Raw genomic sequence first — 25,483 nt, 5'->3', positions numbered from 1 at the left:
TTCCTGTGAAGACAAAATGCTGATTTGGGGCTCAAGAAACAATTATTATTATCATCACTGTTGAATTAAACTCCATTTAATATTTTTGTGGAAAGTGTAATACATTTCAGAATTTTTGGGATGAAAAGAAAGTTTAAAAGAACCTTATTTATTTAAAATATTTTGTAATAATACAAGTCTGTTATTTTTTATCAATTTAATGCATCTTTGTTAATACTTTTTTTTTTTTAATACTGACCACAAACTTTTGAATGTTAGTATGTGTCAACTGCACTGCATTTATTCAACAATTCCCTGTGACTTTTCATTCATTCAGAAGGATTGATTGAGGTTTATTTTTGCATGGTGTGAAAGCATGAAAGAGTCACACAGAGCCAACAGTGTTTGTTTGTTTGTTTGTTTGTTTTAAATGGGCCAAAATGACAGAAACAAAATGCTATCAGTTATAACTATGACGGTGTTAAAAAAAAAATCACCCTTCTTCTATGAATAAACTTGGCAGAATAACAATTTAATAAGTTATTAAAAATAGCTTGGCATTTACTTGCGCAGTAAATTACAGCTACAATGTATGACTTTTGAGGATAGTATTGTAAGCTTACAAAAACAGCATTTAATAAATGTATTCATGCATTGCATGCGATTCTGAACTACTGTGTGCATTTGTAAATGGTTTTGATACTATCAATGCCACAAAACCAAAACTGGCTGGACCGCAAACATTGTATCAGTCTAGCTGACGAGCTGGTAAACCACTTGTGCAATTGCAGTTTATTCACCTGTAAATAGGACAAACCAGAAGAGCCTCACATTCTCTCTCCTCATATAAAGTATCTGGACACTCTTGACCCCCATTGGCCGCCCGCTGGATGATGATCCTGTATCGTGACTGCGAGGGTACGCTGCTGTTCACTGCACAGTACACACACAATCAAAACATTACTTTCACCCATCTTTCACTTAGTATTCTGACAGCGATTACCACAGCAGGAACTATTCAAAGAGCTCTTTAGATAAGAGGTAATGATATGATTCTCTGGTGGAGTTCATTCCTGTTCCCTGTATGGATCCTAAGCTGATGTAATGACTTCATTTAACAGACATTGTAAGGCTCATTACACATTGCTAATTACTAAAAGACTGATAATAGCACAATTAAGAAGCCGCTCTCATTAACAGAAGACCCAACAGGGTAAAGCACACTATTTACAGAGGGGATATCAGTTATTTAAAACATTTCTTCAAATGTTACCATTTGATTCAATCATAATAAATGCCTGTTTACTCCTGGTTTCTTTAGTGGAAGTAATGGTCAATTAATAGTCTCATTAAAATGTAATAAAACTCTTCTTTGATTTAGAAAAATCCCCTCCTTTCACCATGTTTACAGCAAAAGTGCAAGATATTACATCCTAGCACTGTGTGAAAGTGTAAATCCTGTTTTCATTATCAACACACTTACTGTAAATGTAATTGGGGCAACACAATAAACTCATGTAGTTTATTACTTCTTCTTTTCATTCAAAGTCCCTTTTTAAGAAAGACTCTACAGCCATAGCTGCTTATATTCTTATTCCCAAATAGACTCATTCTAATGTCATTTAAAACCCATTTATTTATTTATTTTCTGTGGAAAGAACGTTAACACAGGTCTTTCTATACTATAATTTATAATGTCCTTTCAAGAGCTTAGATTTTCAGTTAATAATAACATATTTCAGCCTTTTCAAAAAGTTATTGCATGGCTTCAGAAGACAAGGAACATTGTTCACAAGTCTTATGGACCACTTTTACGATACATTTGAGGTGCTTTTTTGGTCCTGGAGCTAGAAATACATCACTGTTCAAAAGTTTAAGGTAAGTAAGAATTTTTTGGATTAATCAATACTTGTATTCAGAAAGAATGCATCAAGGTGCTTTCGCACAATCTTTTGGCATTATCTCCATTATCTTGAGACCCATGACACACAACAAAAAAAGCTGGTTTGTTGTGTGTCGTGGGTCTCATGATAATGGATATGGAATGTAAACGCATTTACAAGATTGAAAGAGCATGAAAATCTGACTATATCTCCTATGGCAACTTTTAGTGTTATCATCAAGGCTGAGAAAGAATACAATGATGCATACAACAAATGCTGTTATCGCTGTTTTCCATATTTGTGGAAAAATACTTTTATGTGGCTTTTTAAAAATCTACCCGGTGTTTTGTATGCGTTTGTATCCTAGCATCTGCGGTGCAAACACGTCTAAAGTGGGCACTTCTGCCAATAGTTCTAGGAATAATGAAAAGGTTCCTCCAGTGCAAAAGCCCCTTTAGTGACAGTCAAGACAATTATAATGTTACAAAAGATTGCTATTTCCATTAAATGTTTAATTGCTTTTGAACTTTATTCACCAAAATACAAAGTTTCTGCAAAGACTCATTTAAAAAAAATATATGTTTAAAAAAATTTACCCAGCCCAAACTTTTGAACAGTGTTGTTGTATGGTAAGAGCAGATTCAATAATTATATAAATATAATAATAATATATATATATATATATATATATATATATATATATATATATATATATATATAAGCATGCTGTTTTGGAAGGACATGAGGATGAGTAAATAAACACACTTTTTATATTATTTTCATGTGAACTATCCTTGTAAGTGAGGTACCACTGAAATGTCACAGCTAAAGGTTGTGTGAAGAGATTGTATCAATACCTGGAAGGCATGTGGTAGGGCAGGCTGTCCATTCACTGAAAGGGGTCACAATGCAATCTTTCTTACAGGGCAGTAAACAGGGTTGAATGGTGTCTGGTCGAGAAGATTCTGGACACCTATGACACACACACACACATGGAGAACAGAGAGAGGGACTGTTTTTTTTGTGTGTTTTTTAACGATCAGTGATACGTTTTCTTGAACCACACCACAGTCACTCTGTCCTTGACCTTCCAGCACAGGTGCAGATATCATCTGTGCTGACTGTAAGTACTGCTTGATTTACTGTACCCCACAAACCCAGATATTATCATGTACAGATACAACACAGTTACAATGACACTCTCTGAGTAGCTGATGTAATATTTATTGCGTCTTACCAGCATAGCATACAGCTGATCATATCTGTGTGAGTATACGGTAAAGGTGAGTTATTTTTGTATGAGTGACAAGAGGCAAAAGGTTATGTGAGCCTTTATATTTTTTAAGAGAGAGAGATAAGAGAGAACACCCACACAGCTCTCTAGACTGTACTCTCTCATCTAATGGAAAGTATGTTTATTATTTGGTTCTGTACAATTCTGGATTATGATTGGTCAATTAGTGTTGTAATGCCATATATTTTAATTGTAATGACTCCATATTTGTCAACTAACTCTGCAAAACAATTCTGCAAAAAAATAGTAATAGTTTCATCCCAACATACAGTATGTGGACCGTGCAGTACCATTCCAAAGTTTTTTTTTTATGTTTTTAAAAAACGTCTATTATATGTTCAGCCAAGCTGCTTTTTTTGATCAAAAATACAGTAAAAACAGTAATTTTGTGAAACATTATAACAATTTAAAATATTTGAAATGTTTAGAAATGATATGATAAAAATGGATAAAAATGATAAAAATGATCTGATTGCTGCTCAAGAAACATTTATTATTTTGTGAATAAATATTCATTAAAAAAAAAGTTGTGTTACCTAATGTTTTTGTGGGAACCATGATAGATATTTCCAGGATTCTTTTATCAAAATGAAGTTCGAAATAATGGCATTTATTTGAAATAGAAACATTTTTGACATTATAAATGTCATAACTGTTAAAACTGTCATACCTTGTTTTTCTTCACTTTTTTTATTTAATGCATCCTTGCTGAATAAAATGTTTAATTTTAATAATAATAATAAAAATCTTACTGCCTCAAACACTTTAAACAGTAGACTGCAACTTTGTTTTGACAAAATGGATGGGTGACATAACTGAAAAAAAAGAGTCAAAGGTTCTAGTTATTTATTAGTTTTCATTATTAAATATTAACAGAATTTCAATTGTCTTCTGTGGAGAAAATAAGTACACCCCAACATTTAGTTTCCATGGGTATGTGTACTTTGCATGTATTTTTTCACAACAGTATCCCTGTTTCTTACCCTCCTAGAACTCTGTGGTATTGGTTTCTTCTAAAATATTAAAAAAAAATTGTACTTAAATCAATATTTCACGCACATCGATTTATTTGGTAAACAGCCATGTCACAGGAGAGATAATGACATTCTCCATGGTGAATATATAAGGGATGATGTACAGGCAGCTGGTCATTTTCACAAAACAAACCCCTTCAGGATGAAAAGAGAGCCATTATTTTGCAATAATGACTGGATGATTGTACATGATGCACCAGGGTGTATGTCCTGCTGAGGAGTCTGTCTCATGCGTGTCCTTGTGAGTGTGAGTATGTGCATGCTTTTGTATAAGAGCATGTTGCCCCACAGAGAACGTCCAACCCAACGAGCTGGATTCTGGACATTTCATATCCAGGCTTGGTTCAATTCCCAGCATGCAGCAGCTCTAAAGAGAGGCAGCAGGGCTCAGCAGGGCTCTACCAACTACAGGCTTTGGAGACCAGCAAACAGGACACATCAAAGCAGGGAACAAGAAAGAACAGAAGCATGAATCATCTGCTTCTCTCTCACTTTTGTGCTCTGTGGAGCAGAATGTCATTACAGAGGGCAATCACCCAAAGGCAATGATGCTACAGAGCTTTAGGAAAGGAACAAAAGAGTGGGTGGAGGATAAATGCAAGAAATCAGCAGAAAGAAAGACAGAACAAAGGAGACATCACAGATGAAAACAGGTTAACTCTGTCTTTGCCTCTACATGGAAACAAAGCATGAATAAAGTGTGAGTATGGAGTGTTCCAACATAAAATTTAATTGGATGAGGTTGTAGCCATTGTAAAAGTAAGCATTAAGTTACATGACAAAAACAAAGAAACAAGGTTCTGCTTTCATTCCAACTCTGACTCTGGCACAAATTTGGTCAGATTAATTCCAAAAATCAGTGTTGCAATTTGTTGAGGCGAGTGGTGCAGTAATGACACATTTCTGCTAAACAATATTCATATTTTAAGTGTATTAATAAAACCATCTGATTTATATGGTTCATTACCCTATCTGTTGTAAAAATAATGAATGGAAGAATTATGATTATTATTAATAATAACATTTACACTACATTATTATTATTATTATTATTATTATCATTATCATTATTATTATTAATACTACTACTACTACTACTACTAATAATAATATTAATATTAGTATTGTTCATTATTTTGTCTTTTGGCAAAACATATTAATAATTAAGATTATTATTAATACTAGATATAACTTTTTTAACACTGTTTTATCATATGGCTGTTTCCATAGTTTTAGAAAATCAATAATTCTTTCAAGGCCTTGGATTAAAGTAATTCCATTTATTAAAAGACAAGGCAGGGAATTATGTGGCAACTGAGAGAGCGTGGAGAGCAGCAATGGAGAGAGAAGACAGGAAATGATGTGGAATAAGGGGGAAATGGGATCTGAAAAAATCTTAAAGCTTAAAGTCCCTCTTTAGTTAAAATTATTATCCCTTAAAACTCATCTTTGATCATCAAAATTACATATATAAATGTTTTTTTTTTCTTGTGAAAATAATTTTCTCATGCCTTAAAATAGTTTGAATGTAACTCTATAGCCTTGCCTCATTTACAATATTCAGTTCTCTTACGAGAGTTCTCTCGTACTGCGTCTTAGCTAAGACGCTACGGGAAAAGTCTCTTTTCACGAAATACTGAAGCAAAAAATTATCCTTAATTTTGAATTTTTGTAAAGCGCATTTGCAGCAGCACATAGCCATAGGCGAGACGGCTCGCTCGCTCATTGGCTGCTCTGCGGCAACTGCACAGCCTATCGAGCGCAGGCTGATGCAACATCAGACCAATTAGGGGCGCTCTGCGCCCTTCATGCCACTTCCCGCCGAAACGGGTGTGGCCCAACCCTATAAAAGGAGCTCGAAAAGGCTGACTCACCTGATTTTTCATCTCTTCAGCGAAGCTCACGCATCGTTGGATCACGAAGGAAGCAAGCGCCGTCTGATAAGCATCTCAGCGGGACGAGCCACTTCTGAAGCTGCTGGCCTTCGCCGCCTTCCACTGCCGTTCCTGCTGCGCTCTCCGGCGCCTATATCCTTTTATATCCTTGTGTGTTCGCCCTGCGACACACACTCGTAAAAGAGCTTGCATATTTTTTAAGATGCCTTCCTGCGGCTCGTCAGAGCCCCACTCAGTGAGGGAGACCGGTACGTCATCTGTGTCTCCTACCTGGGTGAGGATCATGCAGCACTCGCTGACGGCGGATGCCCTCACTGCGACCTGTTGCCAATGGTGACTCTGAGGACTCGCCTGGCATTCTTCTCCGAGCCTGCATCCTCCGCTGCGCCGCAGCGCCGTAAAAAGCGCCGCTACCAGCGTTTACCGGAACAGCCTCCAGCTCAACCGAGCTCGCCAGTTCGCCCTGCTTCACCGGCCTCCCCTGCATCGCTTCCGGATGGGCAGCGCTCGCTGTCTGCCGCCGCGTCGTCCGAGGAAGTCGATCTCAGGGCCGCGTCGGGGGAAGAGGACACGTGCTCTCTGCTAGCTTCGGGCAGTGAGGGCTGGGCGAGCTCCGGGGATCTCGTGCCTTCTGCTCAGAAGCCCAGCGAACGAGCTGACATCGAAAAGGAGCCGAGGCGAGTGCTCACGCTGGCCGCGACGAGTCTCGGCCTCGAGTGGGTTGCACCAGCGCCCCCCTTCTCGTTCCCGGCTGGATGGTAGTTTCCTTTCGGATGAGCGTACTTCTCAAAGCCCGCCTCATTTCTTCCTGAGCTTCACGAAGAGGTGGCAAAGGCTTGGAACGCTCCATATTCAGCGCGAACTCATTCGTCTCTCTCACTAGCATTCTCCGCACTGGATGATGCTAAAAACAGGAACTACCAGTCACTTCCGCCGGTGGAACAGGCGATAGCGACGCACCTTTGCCCGCCCTCTGCTGGACGGCGGACGAAAGCGGTGTTGCCATCTAAAGCCTGCCGCATGACGTCATCTCTGCTCACGCAAATCTTTTCTGCTGCTGAGCAGGCTGCGTCTGCACTATACACGATGGCTGCAGATATTCCAGGGTGATCTCCTCTGTAAACTGGACGAGATGGGACGTGAGGCTATCTGTCTCACGGATTTTAGGAGTGCTTCGCTACTAAATCCGCTGCACAAGCCATGGGACGAGTTATGGCTTCCGCTACGGTGGCTGAGAGGCATCTAGGGCTGACGCTCTCAGACATGGCAAGCGCTCCGGTTCTGCAGCGAGTCGTGCTAGACCGGCCTCGCAAAGCTCTCAGCCACACCCCCGCCTCCTGCTGCTTCATTGAAGCGCCGGTGTATTAGCTCTGCTGTGGCCGAGCTCTCACCCAAGCGCGCCGCTGTTTCAGTTCCAGGAATTGTGACTGTCTCAGCGTTTTCTGCAACGCGCAAGCCTGCACAGTTGCCCGCTTGCCTGCACACAAAAGCCGTTATCACAACAGCTTCAGCAACCCAGCTCGAGACCCCGTTCTTGCTCTACCGGCCGTCGCCCCGCGCCGCGGGGACCATGGCAGAGGATTACGGTGAGGCCGAAAGCCCCAAAGCCATCCTAGGAAAGCGCCGGTGTACGAGTCACCGTGGCCGAACTCTCACCCAAGCGCGCCGCTGTTTCAGTTCCAGGGATTGTGACTGTTTCAGCATCTTTTGCAATGCGCAAGCCTGTACGGTTGCCCGCTTGCCTGCACTCAAAAACCGTTATCACGGCTACCCAGATATTTCCCGAAAAGGGTGTAATTTCTGGTGTCCCGGCCATGGCCGATGGTGCTATAAATGTAGTGACGATGCCCACTGCTCAGTGCCCATCTCCACATATAAGCACAGCCCTTCACACAGGGCTCGCGCCCATAAAAGTGACTCAAGTCGATCGCGCGCACTGCATAGTAAACGTTCCCACTTTTCAGTGCCCACAAACACTATGTCACACGCGTCATGTGGTTTCTGTAAAAACGAAACCCGTGCACGTTCGTTCTGCCCAGGCAGACAGCGAGTCTAAAGCAGTAAATGTGCACGCTTACAGCCCACAATTACTCACAGACAGCACGAGTCCCACGGGACCCGTTCAGCCCTCCCTCACTCGGTTAAGCACCGTGGGGGGTCGAGGACGAGCGATCTGCCCGCTGTGATCAGCGCGCTCCCCGCCTCAAATGTCACAGGCTTAACGCCCATGTTAGAGCGCATCGAAGCGCTGCCGTTGCCCAGCAACAGAACGCGCTTTGCATCCAACCCCTAGCCGTTCTTGCAGACGCATGGTCAGCGCTTCCAGGAGTTCCGGATTGGGCGCTAGACATTATAAAGAGAGGCTACTCGCTACAGTTTTTTCGACGCCCTCCGCGCTTTTTAGCGCGCGTCGAAACTGCGGTCAAAACAGAAGTAGCACACATACTTCGGGCCGAAATATCAAAACCGTTGAGCAAAGGGGCTGTAGAGCCTGTGTCTCAAGCTCAAAGCGAGGGGGGGCTGTACAGCAGATACTTTCTAGTGCCCAAGAAAGACGGGGGTCTCAGGCCCATACTGGATCTAAGACAGCTGAACAAGACTTGGTGAAACAGTTTCAGAATGCTTACGACCAGGAAACTCCTCGTGCATATTCGCAGAGGAGACTGGTTCATGTCAATAGATCTGAAGGACGCGTATTTTCAAATACAGATAGCGTCAAGTCACAGGCGATATTTGAGATTCGCCTTCGAGGGCCAGGCATATCAGTTTACAGTCCTACCGTTCGGCTTGTCCGTAGCTCCTCGTGCGTTTACGAGGTGCATGGACGCAGCGCTCGCTCCTCTCAGACTCAGAGGCATGCGAGTGCTGAACTATTTGGATGACTGGCTGATTCTGGCTCAATCACGAGCTGAACTCGTGGAACGGGGCCATTTTACTCGATCACCTCGAGAAACTCGGTCTCAGTGTCAACTGGACGAAGAGTTCGCTGAACCCCAGTCAGACGATACTGTTTTTGGGTATAGCTTTGGACTCACGTTCCATGACGGCGTGGCTGTCACCACAGCGCGCGTTGGGCATTCAGCGCGCAGCGAGTTCTCTCCGCTGCGGCGCGACCGTTTCGCTCAGAGAATTTCAGAGGATGCTGGGTCTCATGGCCTCAGCATCTCCAGTTCTTCAGTTGGGCCTGCTCCGCATGCGCCCCCTGCAGTTCTGGCTGAAAGCGCGGGTTCCGCGCGGAGCATGGGTATCTGGTCGGCTGCGTCTCAGGGTCAATCAGAGCTGCGTTACAGCCCTGAAACCCTGGACGGCGAACGACTGGTACCAATCAGGTGTAAGCCTGGGGACTTCCTCGAAAGTGAAGATGGTGTCGACGGACGCCTGCACTTCGGGATGGGGAGCGCTGCTCGAGGGCAGACCGTCCTTTGGCCTGTGGTCAGAACGGGAAAAGCTCCAACATATCAACTGTCTGGAAATGCTGGCAGTGCAGAACGCGCTGACGCGCTTTTGTCCCCGAATCAAGGGCCACTATGTCTTAGTCCGTTCGGACAACATGTCTGTGGTGTCCTACATAAATCGCCAGGGTGGTCTCGGGTCCCGAAACCTGTGCAGGTTGGCGGAACGCCTCCTGGTTTGGGCTCAGCGCAACTTGCGCTCGCTGAGGGCAGTTCATGTACCTGGGCTACAGAATCTGGGTCCAGACAGGCTGTCCAGAAACAACATTCCCACGGGCGAATGGTCTCTACACCCGCAAACAGTCTGGCTGTTGTGGGAGAGATTTGGCAGGGCGGAGGTGGACCTCTTCGCGTCCCACGAAAACGCTCACTGCCCCGCATTCTTTTCCAAGAACGAAAGCGCGCTGTCACGGAGATGGCCGTGCTGCCCGCTTTATGCCCCCCCCATCTCCCTCCTTCCGCAGGTGATAGAACGGGTGAGAGAAACGAGATGTTCAATACTGCTTGTAGCACCATTTTGGAAGAACCAACCATGGTTCCCAGATTTGATGCAGTTAGCAGACACCGCCCCGTGGCCAGTGCCGTTGAGGAGGGACCACCTTTCGTAGGCCAGGGGCTCGATTTGGCACCCTCAACCGGAGTTGTGGTCCCTCCATGTGTGGGCGCTCAACGGTTACCCGCTGATCTCTCAGTGGGAGTGCTAAATACCATAACTCAAGCTAGAGCTCCGTCGACACGACGGCTGTATGCCTCGAAGTGGTAGGTGTACTCCAGCTGGTGCACAGCTCGGGGATGTTCACCCCTTGGTTGTGAGGTGACGGAGGTTCTCTCCTTCCTACAGGAGCTGTTGGATGAGGGCAGAGCCCCATCCACGCTCAAAGTTTATGTGGCGGCCATCGCAGCGTTTTCGGAGACAGCGCTCGGTCAGTCAATAGGAAGGAACGATTTGGTCATCCGCTTCCTTGGAGGAGCTAGGAGGCTGAATCCTCCCAGACCCCCGTCAGTCCCTATATGGGACCTCGCGACGGTTTTGGAGGCCATGAAGGGTCCCCCTTTTGAGCCTATCCAAACGATTAGCCTCCAGCATCTGTCGTTCAAGACAGTGTTCTTGTTGGCTATTGCTTCAGTGAAGCGTGTGGGTGACCTGCACGCGCTCTCGGTGAGCCAGTCGTGCTTGGAGTTTTGGCCTAATGACTCAAGGGTCATACTCAAACCTAGGCACGGTTATGTGCCAAAATCCCTCAACACGCCGTTTCGGGCTCAGGTTATTGCCCTGTCTGCCCTGTCGGTGTCAGGAGAGGATGGAGGCTTGAGTCTTCTTTGCCCTGTTAGGGCTTTAAGAGCTTATGTGTCTCGCTCTGCTGTCTTTAGACAGACTGAGCAGCTGTTTGTCTCGTTCAGTGGACGTTCCAAGGGAATGGCTGTTTCGAGACAGACTCTATCCAGATGGATAGTTGACGCCATAGCGTTAGCTTACGCTTCCAGGGGCCTTCAGTGCCCACTGGGCGTCAGAGCACACTCCACAAGGGGCGTCGCCTCGTCGTGGGCGTGGTCTACGGGGATCTCCTTGCAGGATATATGTATGGCGGCAGGTTGGGCCTCGCCATCTACATTTATCAGGTTCTATAACCTGGAGGTTCCCGCCTTGCAAGCAAGGCTGCTGTCGGTATAGTCGAATCAGGGCCCTGATTGGAACTCTGAGATCGCGAGCGTTATGCGCTGCCGACTGTTATATGGGCAGTATTGCGTAAGACCCGCATTGCCACATTGGTCAGGCCTTGCCTCGACTGTGTGATGTCATATTGCCGCATCTACGGGTGCTGCTAGATATGGGACGGAGGGCCCCCCCCCCCTCCTGTCCTGGACTCTCTGTGAGTCCTCTCGGGTGACTGTGCACTGTAAATCCTGGGCGTTGCTTCCAGGTTTATTGGTGTGTGATCCCTGCGCGCACGGCGCTTTACATGGGGTTCCCGTAGCATCTTAGCTAAGACGCAGTACGAGAGAACTCTCATAAGCGAACGTACTCGGTTACTAACGTAACCTCGGTTCTCTCTAGAAGAGGGAACGAGTACTGCGTTCTCTGCCGTGCGTACGATTCACTCTGGTTAGCTTCGGCGATGAAATAAATCAGGTGAGTCAGCCTTTTCGAGCTCCTTTTATAGGGTTGGGCCACACCCGTTTCGGCGGGAAGTGGCATGAAGGGCGCGAAGCTGATGTTGATGTTGCATCAGCCTGTGCTCGATAGGCTGTGCAGTTGCCGCAGAGCAGCCAATGAGCGAGCGAGCCGTCTCGCCTATGGCTGTGTGCTGCTGCAAATGCGCTTTACAAAAATTCAAAATTAAGGATAATTTTTTGCTTCAGTATTTCGTGAAAAGAGACTTTTCCCGTAGCGTCTTAGCTAAGACGCAGTACTCGTTCCCTCTTCTAGAGAGAACCGAGGTTACATTATTAACCGAGTACGATCTATGAATATGAAAATTAGCCCAGCCTCCATGGAGCTGCTTGTGCGCGGGCAAATAGGTAGCCTAATTCTGATACATGCGATGACTATCCATTATGACAGGGGTTCTTAACCTTTTTGATGTCGGGGCCCAAATTTTACAGTACAAAGTGGCCCAGGGCCCAATCAAATATTAGCACTGTATTGGTTTATTGATCTCACCCTTGGTTTGATTTGTAATCAATAACTAAATGAAATCCACTTGCAGTTTAACAGTTCATTATTATTGTGTATATAAACCTGCACATACAACAAGATGCTAAACACACAATAGTTCAGGGAACAAATCAAATTTGCATCAAGAACAAAATTAAAAGGCTCAAGTAAGCATATTAACACACAAAATCAGTAAGATTTGACAGATTTTACTTACAAAAAAAAATAATATAAATAAAATAAAAACAATAAAATGTTTTGCTAAAGTAAATTCAAAATAATATTTTTCAAACTAAATAAGTTGTAAATGAAAATTGAAATAAAGTGCAAATGAAAAAATATAGCTTTATAATCTGCTAATTAAAAAATAAAAAAATGGGCTGCTTTTTATTCTCTCTTGCAAGTGATGCTGTATGTCTGTGGCCATGGGCGCGATACGATTTGCTCTCCCCTTTTCCACTTTAAAAATGTCTCCGCCTGTTTCACACAATCATACTCCGTCTGCAGTGCTCATGCAGTCCGTGTACGTTATGTGTGTGGAGCAGAAGCAGCACGGACTCATTTTGCTTTCACACAGGAAGTGTTTGCAGTCCGCTACTGATCCGCGGCTGTTTAGTCCACAAGCACAAGATTTGTTCATTATTTTATATTTAAAATCATGTAAAAAAATTAATTAAAACAAACAAACAAACAAACAAACAAAAAAGCTTTTTCATGATTGTGATACTCTTTTATCACAGTACAGTAACAATCTTTCATAGACATTAGTATAAACTCAAATATAAACAACGTACTATTCATGCACTTGACTTCTAGGTTTGTATAATAAGTTGCTCAAGCAAGCGGCAACACATTTAAAGACAACATTTAGCCTAATTTTCTTGTTAGGCAATCACAAACATTTAAAATTTAAATTCACCACAGACAGAAACAGTCTCGTGCCTTGTGTATTTAAATCTTTATTATAAGCAATCCCACGGGTCTTAATGAGCTTTGTTTTTCTGCCTCCATAAAAGTGCATATATTGCGTTTCCTTGTTTACCTAAAGGTGCTCTTTCTCTTGTTTTAAACCTAGCCAAAAAGCCGTATGTTGTCTGCAAAACACAGTAGGCCTTAATTCTATAAATGTATTGTGAAATGACTTTTTCCGTGTCAATCCATGTTAATTTTTACTGTGAACAATGCGCTGTCACTTTAATTCAGCGCGTACAGCACAGCAAAAATAGACTCGGTACAGGCAGAAGCACGGCGGTAGGATTCGCGAGACCACGTGATTTGCCTGTCCAACACTAAAGTCTATGGTCCAACATTGCTTTTCTTGATTTCTTTTTGTTCTAACATGGTTGGCTAAATGTTAATGTTTTGTCCGGTTTAATTATGTGTATTCCAGTCATGCAACTCCTGCAATTAAACTTCACACCACTTTGTTTTTTTATTGTCCTTGTAAAAGGGATCTGTGGTGTCATATAATAATGTGAGGTTTTTCAGCTTTAAGGATGAACCTCTTGTCATCTATTTCTGGCCTCCTAGCATGAATATAATAATGTGAAATACGATTGGGAGTCTGCACAGGGTGTTTATTTTGAAATGCATATTATTTTTTTGACTTCTGTTTTGTATTTGCTGTGCGGTTTGGACGCAGGGTGCGTCAGACTAGGCACCTATCTTTAACGAAGCGGCGTGGAGAGCTACTTCTGGGACGCTTTTGAAAAGTGCCGCGGAGTGTCTGATGTAAACACAAGCACAGACTAGAGTGACCGCGATCAGCTCCGGTAGCCGCGTCGGAGCCGTAATGCGCAGCAGATGTGTGCAGTGGAAATCAGGGGTGAAACAGGCGTAATAGTTTTCTACAGGCTACAGTTGACTGAGTATCTTCTTCTGCTTATTAGCGCTTGTTAAACAACTGAGGCATTACAGCCACTAGTGGTGGGATGGTGTATTGTAACTGTCTCGTGGATAACAGTGGTCATTCTAGTGTCTGTAACTTGTTTGGTCCCGCGGCCCACGGGTGAAAAACAGTTTTTTGCGGCCCTCCAGTTGGCGTTCACGGCCCAAACGTGGGCCGCGGCCATATGGTTAAGAATAGGTGCATTATGACATGTAGGTAATTTTATATTATGTAGCCTACACAATAATATTATTTTGCATTGTAATCCTTTAATTTGTAATATTTGCATGTTTGTGTGCTGCTGTGTGTCCCTGTGAGTTTAATGAGCAGTGTGTACGTGCGTTGTTGACCCGCGTATACTACGCGGAAAAGAACAGTGACCCGACTACTTTGAAAATCGTTCAGTCTTAACTCGGCTTAACAGGCTCTTTAAATAACAAAGAAAAAACATTTCGTCAGACTTTAGATGCGGTTAGACGCAATCTATTTTCAGTTCCTCAAAATAGCAATGCACCAACAATGCGCCTGAACACACCTCGTTTTCAGACCAGCACGCTCATGAGCGCACAAACGGACGCAAATGCATTTGCTATTTAAACAATGTGGAGCAGGATGGGAAAATGAGAACTGCAAAAACACTTGCACTGCGCCTTGCGCCGGTTGTATGATAGGGCCTTATGACTGATATAATGTTTTTACTAGCGGACAACTACAGTGGATATTGTAACAGTTGTTAAAGTTACTAACTTGACGATGTTGTGTCCTCAAAATGCAGCCAAGTTTGTAATTCTTAATTCACACCCGTGAGCAATATATGTGTGGATAGGTGGGTCTGATTCCGGGCTACTTTTACACTTACACTTACATATATATATATTCACTACATGGGGACTTTAAACTCATTTAAAAATTAATTCACATTTCATTGGTCAAAATGAATAAAATATAAAAATAATCCTGTTCCATATAACTGTACTTATTAAAATCATTAACATTAAATATCCTATGATTGGCTGACGTCACATAGCACTTTCACATTTGATGTTGACAGACAAATAGGTATCAGACAGACGTTTTGCATTGCACTTTTACAGAACCTGATTTGTTTTGTTTTTAATGCAAGGATATCAGGAAAAGAGGATTAATAAAGAAGCGGTCTAGCAGCAGTAAGATAAACAAACATCTCCCTGTTGGGTCAATTCATATATCAGGGTGTTTAAATAGCTCAGCCCTGCTGTTTTAAATAAAGTGAAGATCTGAACACACTCCACCTACGTATGAAGCATTAGATGCTTCCACATGATGACAAAACATGTGCTTTAAAACTGATGCTCGCTTCTCACTGCCTCCAGCACATGTGGCAGGGCACAAGGGATATGATATGTGTGTGACACAAACACATAAATTTACTCTCCATCAAACACATACATGCTACAGTACATACATCTGTGATTTATGCATTACATCTGTGAGTGAGAGCAGGTGTGTGTATGTGTTAACTGATCACTATAAACCAGAGTGTGATTTGTCCACTCCTGACTTTAAAATAGCTTAGATTACAAATTAATTTCTAAACACATTGGTATTTGACACCTTTTTCTAGTTAACACTCGCTATGCTTTTCAAACTCTTACAAATGCTCTTCCAATGTGAACTCAATTAAGGTTTTTATTACAGAAAAAAAAACCTTAATCAGTATGTTTGCCTTGTTTCTCAGGAAAACAATATCAGGAAAAACTAAATACATTGACTTAAGAAGTAAAAATGTGTAATTCATTAAAATTGGATTTTAGAGAAGTTTAAAAAGTCTATACTAAATGTTCTTTGACGCATGCTTTAAATAAACAATACAATTAAAGAGAATTAAATTAAAGAAAGTGAAGCAGGTTTTCTGAACATAGCCACTCTTAAACTGTATGCAGTTTTGCTTCTCAGGTAAATGCATCAAGTATGTTTAGAAATTTTTACTGATATGAGAAAAACCAGCATGTGATTCCAGACAGCTTCCCTCTCAGAACTGAGGTCAAGCCGAAACCCATAACAAGGCCGGTGAAATACACCAGCCCATAAACTCACTTTTACGTTGGTGTCATTAATATAAAAGAAAGAAATAGATTAATGGCTGCATTATTTATGAGTCCTTTTTCCTGATGCACTACACAGTATCTTCTCCATGCAATGCAATAGAACATTTTATCTTACCCAAAGTGCCCTTACAACACTCCCACAGGAAACATTTATCAAGGAAAGACCTGGGGCAACATAAACCTCCACCCTTCTCATACAGGAAATGGAGAGAATCAGTCAAGCCTGCATTCAGAGTCACTGACATCACAAGACTGAGAAAATTGACAGACTCAATGTACAAGATATGGTTTCAGCACAAGTAAACCAAGCACTCTTCTCTTGAGAAAAGGTCAGGGAAATGTGAAACTCTTGAGAATCGCTTTCAACTTTTACTGTACATTTCATTCATGCAGTATAAAATACCACAACCTGCAGCAAACACCAGCAATATTTTTTAATTGCTCGAGCGAAGATGTTTGAATGCAAACCTATCAAAGAGGGATTTCAGGATTACGTGATGGCATAGCAAAAAATAAGCAAAACACTAATTCCCAATTTTGCTCTTCACAGACGCATCCCAGAGAAGCAGATTCTAATAATATCTGCTTTATTTACTGCTCTGATCAAACAAAATGTACATACATTTACAAAAGCTAGCAGAGGGAAATGTTTCCATGTGGAAAGTTCATTATTGACCAAATACGTGTATGTAATATTCGAAAACATCTATCTGGGAGAGAAAATGCTGACAATGTTTTAAAGATGAAGCTATAAAAATGGATGATCCCCTAAAGGAAACAGGCTGGATTCAGGAACACTGTAAAACTTTTATGTCAGCACATATTTGATGAGCTATTTGAATGTATTTTACAAGATGCTGTTTAGCTGTTGTCATGTTTTTATATTGGCCCCACCCAAAAAAAACATAAGCATTAAAGGCATTACAGCATTTTGCTCATTCATACATACTGTATGTCATGTCCAAAAACCACTCCCTCATTTGTTCATTCATACATACATACAGTGAATGCCTCATATGCATGTAAATGAGTTAAAGTGCAGTAGTGCCTACATCTACGACTAAATTGTGCATGATATTAGTCACACCGGATCTCAAATGATGAAAAATCTAAATGAAATATGATCTCACTGTACTGAAAAAAGCGCATTTACAAAATCTAATTTTAATCAGATTTAAAATCACAAAAATAAAGATTACTGCATCTATCTGATAGATTTAGTAAGTTCTCACTGTTATTTAAAATTAAAAGCAGTGATCACCACAGACTAGTAAAACATACCATTTCAACTTCATACTATGAGCATTGGTGGAAAATCTGTGTGCTTTAATAATCTAACCTCCACAAAATGCCACTGTGAACACTTTTAGTGTGGTGTGTGGAAACCTACAAATCCACAGATTATAAATTTCATACATAAAAAATAAGGCACCTTTTGGGAATAACTGGCCCGACGCCCGTTTTCATGCAGACCACTTTACGAATCTGCACCCCGACTGCACAGATGGCCGTTCCGTTCCAGTAGCCAGTACCATTTCGATTCATGGAGGAGTCCTCAATGCATGGTCCCCATGGCGACGCTTCCCAGTAGAAGGTGATGCATGGATGATCATTACAAGTTCTCCACTCCTCTAGAGCAGCAGCAGCTGGACATGTCTTAGCTGAGAATGGGAAAGATCATTAACTGCATTACAGATGGAAATGCCTCTCTTAAGTTTGCTTTAATGCTCCATAAAATGTTAACGAGCTACATGAGCTCAAAGACACATGAAACAGAAATCTACTGGGACATGTGAAGGCATGTACAATAGATATATGAAAGGAAAAATAGGCTGAGCTTTGTTTACGTGGTACATAAACTGTATAAAAATAATTGAACAGTTGTTAGTAGGTAGTTGTTAAGTTTAGGTATTGAGTAGGATTAGGGATGTAGAATATATGCTCATGCAGAATATGTGCTTTATTAGTACTAATAAATGATAAGCAGCAACTAGTTATTAGTGAGAATTGGTCCCTATAGACGGCTTCATCGGGTGCACGTGCCTGGCTGTATAACCTTCTTTTGTAACACATGAAAGATGATATTATAAGAAATGACTTTTTTGTCTATACAACTGAAAGGTCAAAGGTCAATAAACCATTTGGTTACCAATATTCAAAATAATTTTTTGTGTGTTTTCTGCAGAGGAAAAGTCATACCGGTTTTTGGAGGTAAATCCATGAAGGCAATGTCCAGATGACTTTTTTTTAAAACCACACTAAATAGTGCAGCATCTGCCATTAACCATAAAATCCAAATAAAAATCAGCTTATCTGTATCAGCCAGAGACTGAGTGAAAACTTTCTTGTACTTGAAATCAACAGAACAGGAAACTGAATGTGTATTCCACACGTGATGCAGGAACACCTGTGACAAGTTCTCTGGGATCAGCCTCCAAAATTACTCCTGCACTTTTTATAATTAAAAGTAATTCCTACACCATATGCCCTTGAAGCTAATGACATTGTATTGACATTCAGCCTTTTTCCATAACACAGGGACTCATTATGAGTGTAACGGAGACCGGCTGAATATTAATAAGGGCTTGTCTGATTAATGATATTCTGTAGAAGGTGTGTAGAGGAGGCTGGTTCTTTATTTCCATTTTCCAGATGCATGGAAAGAAATGTATGTAAGAGCCGTTACTCATGTGTTTGTGTGTGATGGCAGAGGGGGCGAAAGTAGTCTCTAAACTAAAGTACAGTATATTTAAGTCTTAATTACACAGCTCTTTCTGTCATTCCAGAAGGACTGTGTGTGATTGGAAAAGCCCACAGCTGTACGTAGGCAGACAGAAAAATGAGACCCTGTGAACACATTTTTATCTCTGCTCCTCTGAAACAAATATACAGAATGCAAAATTGCTCCTCTGCTCACGAAAACAAACTGATGAATGGTATTATGTCACCCTTGGAGTGATATTAAGAGTAAATTACTTCCCTTGTCAAATCAATATCACAGGATTAAATTATCTGTTTGTTTTTTCATTTTATAAACTTTTTTTATTGTAATAGATAGGAGGGTGCAGGGAGACTGAAATGTTATGAAATGACACATGCAGGCCAGACTCCAACACCATGTACCATTATGAATTTGCACGCTTTAATATGAACTGGTCAGACATTTGTTAAAACATTATTCTCCGATTTCTGTGGAAGATGAAAGTCAACTGACCTTCTCCTGGTAAGCCTAATATGGTCCGTGTGCGGCTTTGTCTGCCCTCTGAGCTTTTACTGGAGCAGCTGTGGGAGCAGGAGGACCAATCAGACCATGAGCTGAGCACACAGTCACCTGAACACGCCATCACACAGGACACCTCTTTAGGGGGCGGCTCATCTTCACAGAGCTCCTCAGGAACAAGCTGCCCTGTTCAGTGGAACATGACACGAGTTGTAATCTCACCATCATTACTCGGTGCTCAAAAATAGATGTTATTGTTGTTTTTTTTCAAAGCAAGTGCATATTTCTTCACTGAAAAGAATAAGAAAAAACATTCAATATTAGATATACAGTATACTGAAATGTGTATAGATTTTACATTTTTAAAAATCTTAAAATACAAACCAGTTATAATAAATTGTAATATTAGTAATATGTAATTAAGTTTTTTTTCAGTATTTTTGCTCAAATAAATACAGCATTTGTAATCATAAGAAACATTTAAAAACATTTAAAGAAAGGACAGTAGTGTATACTTAAAAAAATATATTATATGATAATAAAAACACACACACACACACACACACACACAAACTTTCTGTGACCTAAATGTTCTCTAGACATCATCACTGGCCTTGCAAACTCATATTTTTCAAGCACAGACTCACGGTACCTTTACCAGACAGAAATTCAATGCGCTTTGAATAAGCCATTCAATGAAATAGCCACATAACTCAGCATTATGAAAGTAAATCATGATTATTATGAGGCCCCCATTATGAATGTGCTCATATTCACAGCTTTCATCCTTTTAATGCAACTTAGATGAAGACAAAGTGGTTTTTATCTCCAAATAAGAGATCAACAGTTGTGATTCATCAGCCTTTTTGTGTTCAATCATTGAAATGGGAAACATGAAAATAGAGGGGGCAATTTAGATTTCATTATGATGAACACAACCAAGTCCTGAACGCTAATATTCTGAAGACGCTCCAAACTCTTACGATCAAGCCTGTCAAAGCTACAGCTGCACATCACACTGCAGCGATAATGCCATCAATTTCTCTGCACGAAAAAGGTCTGCTCTTCAATCTTCAAACAAATTAACCAATGGAAATATTTGCTTTGTGTGCTGCCACTGATTTTACTAATGACTGCTTGATAAGATGGGCAGAATTTGTTTCCTTTCGCCTACAGGAAGGAAGCTTTGAACAGGAAAAGGTATTTGAGAGGATGAACCAAAGGCCATTTAATTTATTAGATGCCAGTGAGCTATCAAAAGACAGAAGAGAAAGAGAGCTGGGCTGTCTGCTGAGGCTTGCGAGAGGAAAACTCTCATTTCATGCATGAAAGAGAGACATTAATCCTTCCATTCACTTCTCTAGGATTACACCAAACTTTCCTATAATGATTAAACCCTAAAAAACATCCCCAACAAACAGACACATACCCTTCTTATGCACCACCATAACGGATCAATTTCCAAAAATGTTGAATAAGTGAAGAACGTCAGCGCTCACGACGAGGCATCGTTATTTCTGTTGAACCTTGTCATTTACTTTCAAACATGCAGTTGAGCAAAAACCCAGGGGCAGATTTGTTATCTATTTATTTTTTCCCTTGCTGTAACTGCATCCATGTCAAGAGGCTAAGAACGTGAGATGGGTGATGTTCTTGATCCAGTGAGGCAGAGATCAAAGATATTCCCCAAGGCGAGTCTCCAGCCCTCCGCCTCCAACTTTTAGCACCAGGCTTCTTGAGCCATCAAAGCAGAGTGGCTGGCGAGAAGGGGCTGTAGGCATGTTCTTGGCAATCAAACTGCTATTGCCAAACACTGCTGGCGGCCACGTGACCTGGACATCAATGAGTTTGAAGATAACTGTTGTGTGCACGAGGTGGAGGACCCCTGAGCACAATTTAAACTGCAGACAGAACGGGAAACCTCCATTCATCCACAGCGAGTTCTCTAAATCATGAAAAGAGGGGTTTGAAAAGGAGGTATTTGATCTATTCTTTGATGCTGATATCAGAGATCCAAGATATTGAGGAGATTTACTGACCATGGCACAGCTGAGTTTTTTTAGCAGCCACTTCTCCAGTCTTCACATGAAGACTTCACAGTGTCACATGATCTTTCAGAAATCATTCTGATATGCTGATTTGGTGCTCAAGAAACTTTTTTCTTTTTTTCTACTGGTTGAAGTCCCTCTGTAGTGAAAATCAAGTTTTTTTTCTGTTGTTTATTTGTCTATGTGGTGTTTTTAATATGCTTTTAGACAAACCATGTGCCAATCCATAAATCAACCCCATTGCTGAGTATTTTGTCCTTAAAACTGTCCAAAGGCTGACCCAGAATTGCGGTTTGAAACAGCCCTCGGTTTGCGACATCATAAACCAATAACCAATCACATCAAGGGATCGATTCCTATCATTAGCATGCAAAATATACAAATACCAACACAAAACCAAAAAAAGATTAGAGCACAAAACCCATGAAGCCATGGTTTAACATGAATTTAGAACCACTAACTTGCATTATAATCCATGGCAACAGTTTAAAAGTAGCCTGGAGTCAGACCAACCTCACCCGCATCAGTGTCTGCACTTCACACGCGTACGCTTGTGGGCGCGAATTAAGAATCACAAACGGCTGTATTCAAGTCTTCCAGGCATTTTAGGACACAACATCATCAAGTCACTTTAACGACTGTTACAGTAGTCACTGTTGTTGTCCCCTAGTAAAAACATAGTTTTATCAGTCATTATCCATGTATGCCATTGTTTTGCATTTACTACAGTTCAGTGGATCAGGAGGCACTGGCTGGTGTCACTGAGTGGAGGTGGGACTGATTTGCATATTCATAGATCAGCGTATAGTAGATGAGCCAAGGGTGTTGAGTTACATTCAAGGTATTTTAAGGCATGAGAAAATTATTTTCACAAGAAAAAACATTTAAATATATAATTTTAATGATCACAGATACGTTTTAAGGGATAACATTTTTGATAACAGGACTTTAACACTTTTGTGGAAACGTTGATACTTTTATGAATATAATATTTAAAAGAGCAGCATTTACTTGAAATATAACTCATTTGTAACATTGCAATGGCTTAATTGTCGCTTTTGACCAATATAACATTTATAATTTCTTATCAAAAAAATCGTACTAACCCCAAATAAAAAAGCAGATTTACAATAGCTTGATCATTTAGCTTTTCCTTATTTTTTATAATTTTGAAATGCAAAATTATCCTGATATGTATATCTATCTATCTGTCTATCTTGGGCACGTGTGATAAATGAAATATAGTTTTATGATGCTTCATTTTTCAATACTAAAAGCAGTTAGAGCTGCACCTAACTGAAGAATCAGCCATTATGAAAAAGTCAAATTAAGCGTAAGTGCAATTATTCTGCTGTTAGTGCATATCATACACCACTAAGTCCATGCTGGTCCAGCAGCTGGCTGGCCAATGCTGTCATGGTCATTCATATCACACCAACATTCAAGAACCAAATATGTATATGGTGTTGAACAGCTATGTCTTCAGACATAATACATAGTGCAGAAGTTTGAACATCAACACACACAGCAGAATAAATAGTGATGAGCAACAGTAAATTCACAAAAAGCTCAAGAGAAAGAAAATAACAGGAATTATGCAGCAAAAATGACAGTTCAAGAGTCAGAAATAAAAACCAAGCAGCGAATGTTTTCATTTTAACCAACTGCACAGGGCTGTTATTCTCTTCTGAATAATGCACAAACTGTAATACCATAACAGCTACTTGGCAATTTGAACACCTAACTATAATAAGTTAAATTGCAGACAGAATAATGTCAGAGCTCCAAATAACAGCACTGACTTATGGGTCACATTGCAGGCATCAAATAATTCCAGCTTCCCACCTCCCTAAATCAATCCACTTCCCCTCTCTAATACGATATATCAGAAATAATTGCGAAAGTTTAAAGGGGTTACTTCACCCCAGGAGAACTGGATGAAAATGTGCATGCAGATTGGGGAAATTAACCTTAACAGCCCACACAGAGAACAAAAAAGCACTGGTAGGGCCACATCTTCCTGGCTGAAATCTCTCTTGCATTTAAAAGGAGAAAAGAATAAATAAATAAAATAGTGCTGCTTGTGAGCACCCCTTAATCTGTGTACCATTTCATGTAACGCTGTTCACAAAGTACAAAACCATCCACACAAAAATGAAAGAGTAGGAGGCAGAGAGATCAAGAGAGTAACCCTTGATTTCCCTGCAAGCAGACACAAAACTAGTTTGTGGAAAAAGAGAAAAACTACCTTTAATTTAATCCAGCATTAGCTGAGACTATGTACATAACTGGAAGTGATACTGAGCATAATAACAAGAGACCTATTCTCAGTCAACACTTCTTTTTCATGCAGAGTCAAGGACAAACTCATTCATTTAATAGCTCACAAGGGATTGCAGATGTAACATTATTTTTAAAATCTCAGAGAGATGAAATTAAATACTAAAGATATGAGTCAAGTAACAATAATAATATTAATAAAAAAAAAACTTTAATCATAATTATAATTTATAAAGCTGCTGTGTATGTATAATTGGCGCACCAACAGAGGCGTGGCTAAAGGTGTCCACACAATAGCAGATGAGTACAATTAATTTAGCTAAGATTAGACATGCACTAATTGGCTACTGGAATGAAACTTTAACAATCAGAGCAGCATAAAATGGCTCAGAGCAATTTCAAACAAATGAGCCAGCCTGTGTGGGTTGTTTTAAAAACTACAGATATAATTTGCATACCTATTCTCGCTGAATGAAAAAAGTACCTTAAAAAAACACAGACACATTTCAGGTGAGGACACCGCTTTTTGTCATGGCCAATTTTGTCCCCACCACTCAATAATAATCTTTCTTGTGTTAAAATGGAAAATAATAATAATAATAATAACTTTGCGGCAGGGATTTGTGTAATACAAAGGAATTGTTGAGCAGGAGTTTTTATTTCATTACAGTGTGTTAGCCTGTTGAGTTGCCATGTCAGCGTTGGAATCTGAAGTTGTTCTCTGTCTATGCTTTGGTAGTAATTAGTGGTGGATCTTAATATATAGAAATGTTCCCTCATGTACAGCCTTTAACCACAATCTCCATTTCAATGAGATTACAAAATCAAATGCACATAAATGCACCTCCGCTCCTGATAAAAAACTACTGACCTACAAATGAAATTGTTAGCGTTGTTCTATTAACATTTGAATTTTTTAAATATAAATTTATATTGCAATAATTTCACATTCAATCTTCAAATTAATGTAGAAACAACAAAGATAGTATTTTCTTTAATGTCGTCCTTTTGTATGACTGAAGGAAAGCAACACTGATACCAATACTGCTGATGTCTCTAGGAATTTTTTTTTTCCTAAAATATTTGATTCTTATACCATGTTTTGTTCTTCTTAATCTCTACAAATGAACACAAATGTTATGAATTTTGAAGCACAAAAACAACAAACAAAAGCCATAAAAAATATATAATAATATAATAAAAAAGAAATGACTAGTTGAGCCAGAAGTTTCATTGCTCAGATAAACAGAAAAGTTGAACGTGTCATAGTGTTTTGTTATTTCACTGTTGTGTTTGCACAGTAAGTAGAAAGTATGTTAATATCAAATAAATTACCTTATCTTTAGAGATTAAATTAATTTGCAGAGGGATTTGGTGCATTACGTTTCAATGCAATTTAGAATTAAGTGACAAGATCTGACTACGCTGTTTAAAATGAACAATTTTCTTTTCTGTTCCAGCTCAGCCACTCACACCACTTAGTATTCATTGACACATCAAGAAAACATAAATATTAATGCTGAAAGGTCCATGTAAACACTGAATCCTCATTATCAACAGAGGTGTGTACAAACGGCGGCTGCTTATGCGGTGCAGCATACCAGAGAGAATCATGGAGATGAACGTGAATGAAGAACAGGAAACCCACCTGTCAGACCTCCATAGGGGGCAGACCTTGCTCTGAATCCAGTCTGTCACATTATATTAATACTGATATCAGTAACCACTAATGATACTCATAAAGGAATGGTTTACATGAAATGCAAA

The 25,483-nt window shown here is 40.6% G+C and overlaps 1 protein-coding gene across 2 annotated transcripts in view; it reads right to left on the bottom strand.

Annotated features, from left to right (window-relative positions):
* Positions 1-25,483, bottom strand: part of thsd7ba (thrombospondin, type I, domain containing 7Ba) — a 274,856-nt gene that overhangs the window by 63,337 nt on the left and 186,036 nt on the right. For both annotated transcript variants that reach the window (XM_059499834.1, XM_059499833.1), the window contains exons 9-12: positions 19,383-19,574; positions 17,601-17,829; positions 2,720-2,835; positions 780-912 (exon numbers count right to left, since the gene is read on the bottom strand). In XM_059499834.1, the coding sequence (XP_059355817.1) occupies positions 780-912; positions 2,720-2,835; positions 17,601-17,829; positions 19,383-19,574 (670 nt within the window). The remainder of the gene's footprint in view (positions 1-779; positions 913-2,719; positions 2,836-17,600; positions 17,830-19,382; positions 19,575-25,483) is intronic.

This window comes from Carassius carassius, chromosome 19 (genome assembly GCF_963082965.1).
Source record: "Carassius carassius chromosome 19, fCarCar2.1, whole genome shotgun sequence".
Classification (NCBI taxonomy): domain Eukaryota; kingdom Metazoa; phylum Chordata; class Actinopteri; order Cypriniformes; family Cyprinidae; genus Carassius; species Carassius carassius.
This window is presented reverse-complemented; position numbering and strand designations above follow the sequence as displayed.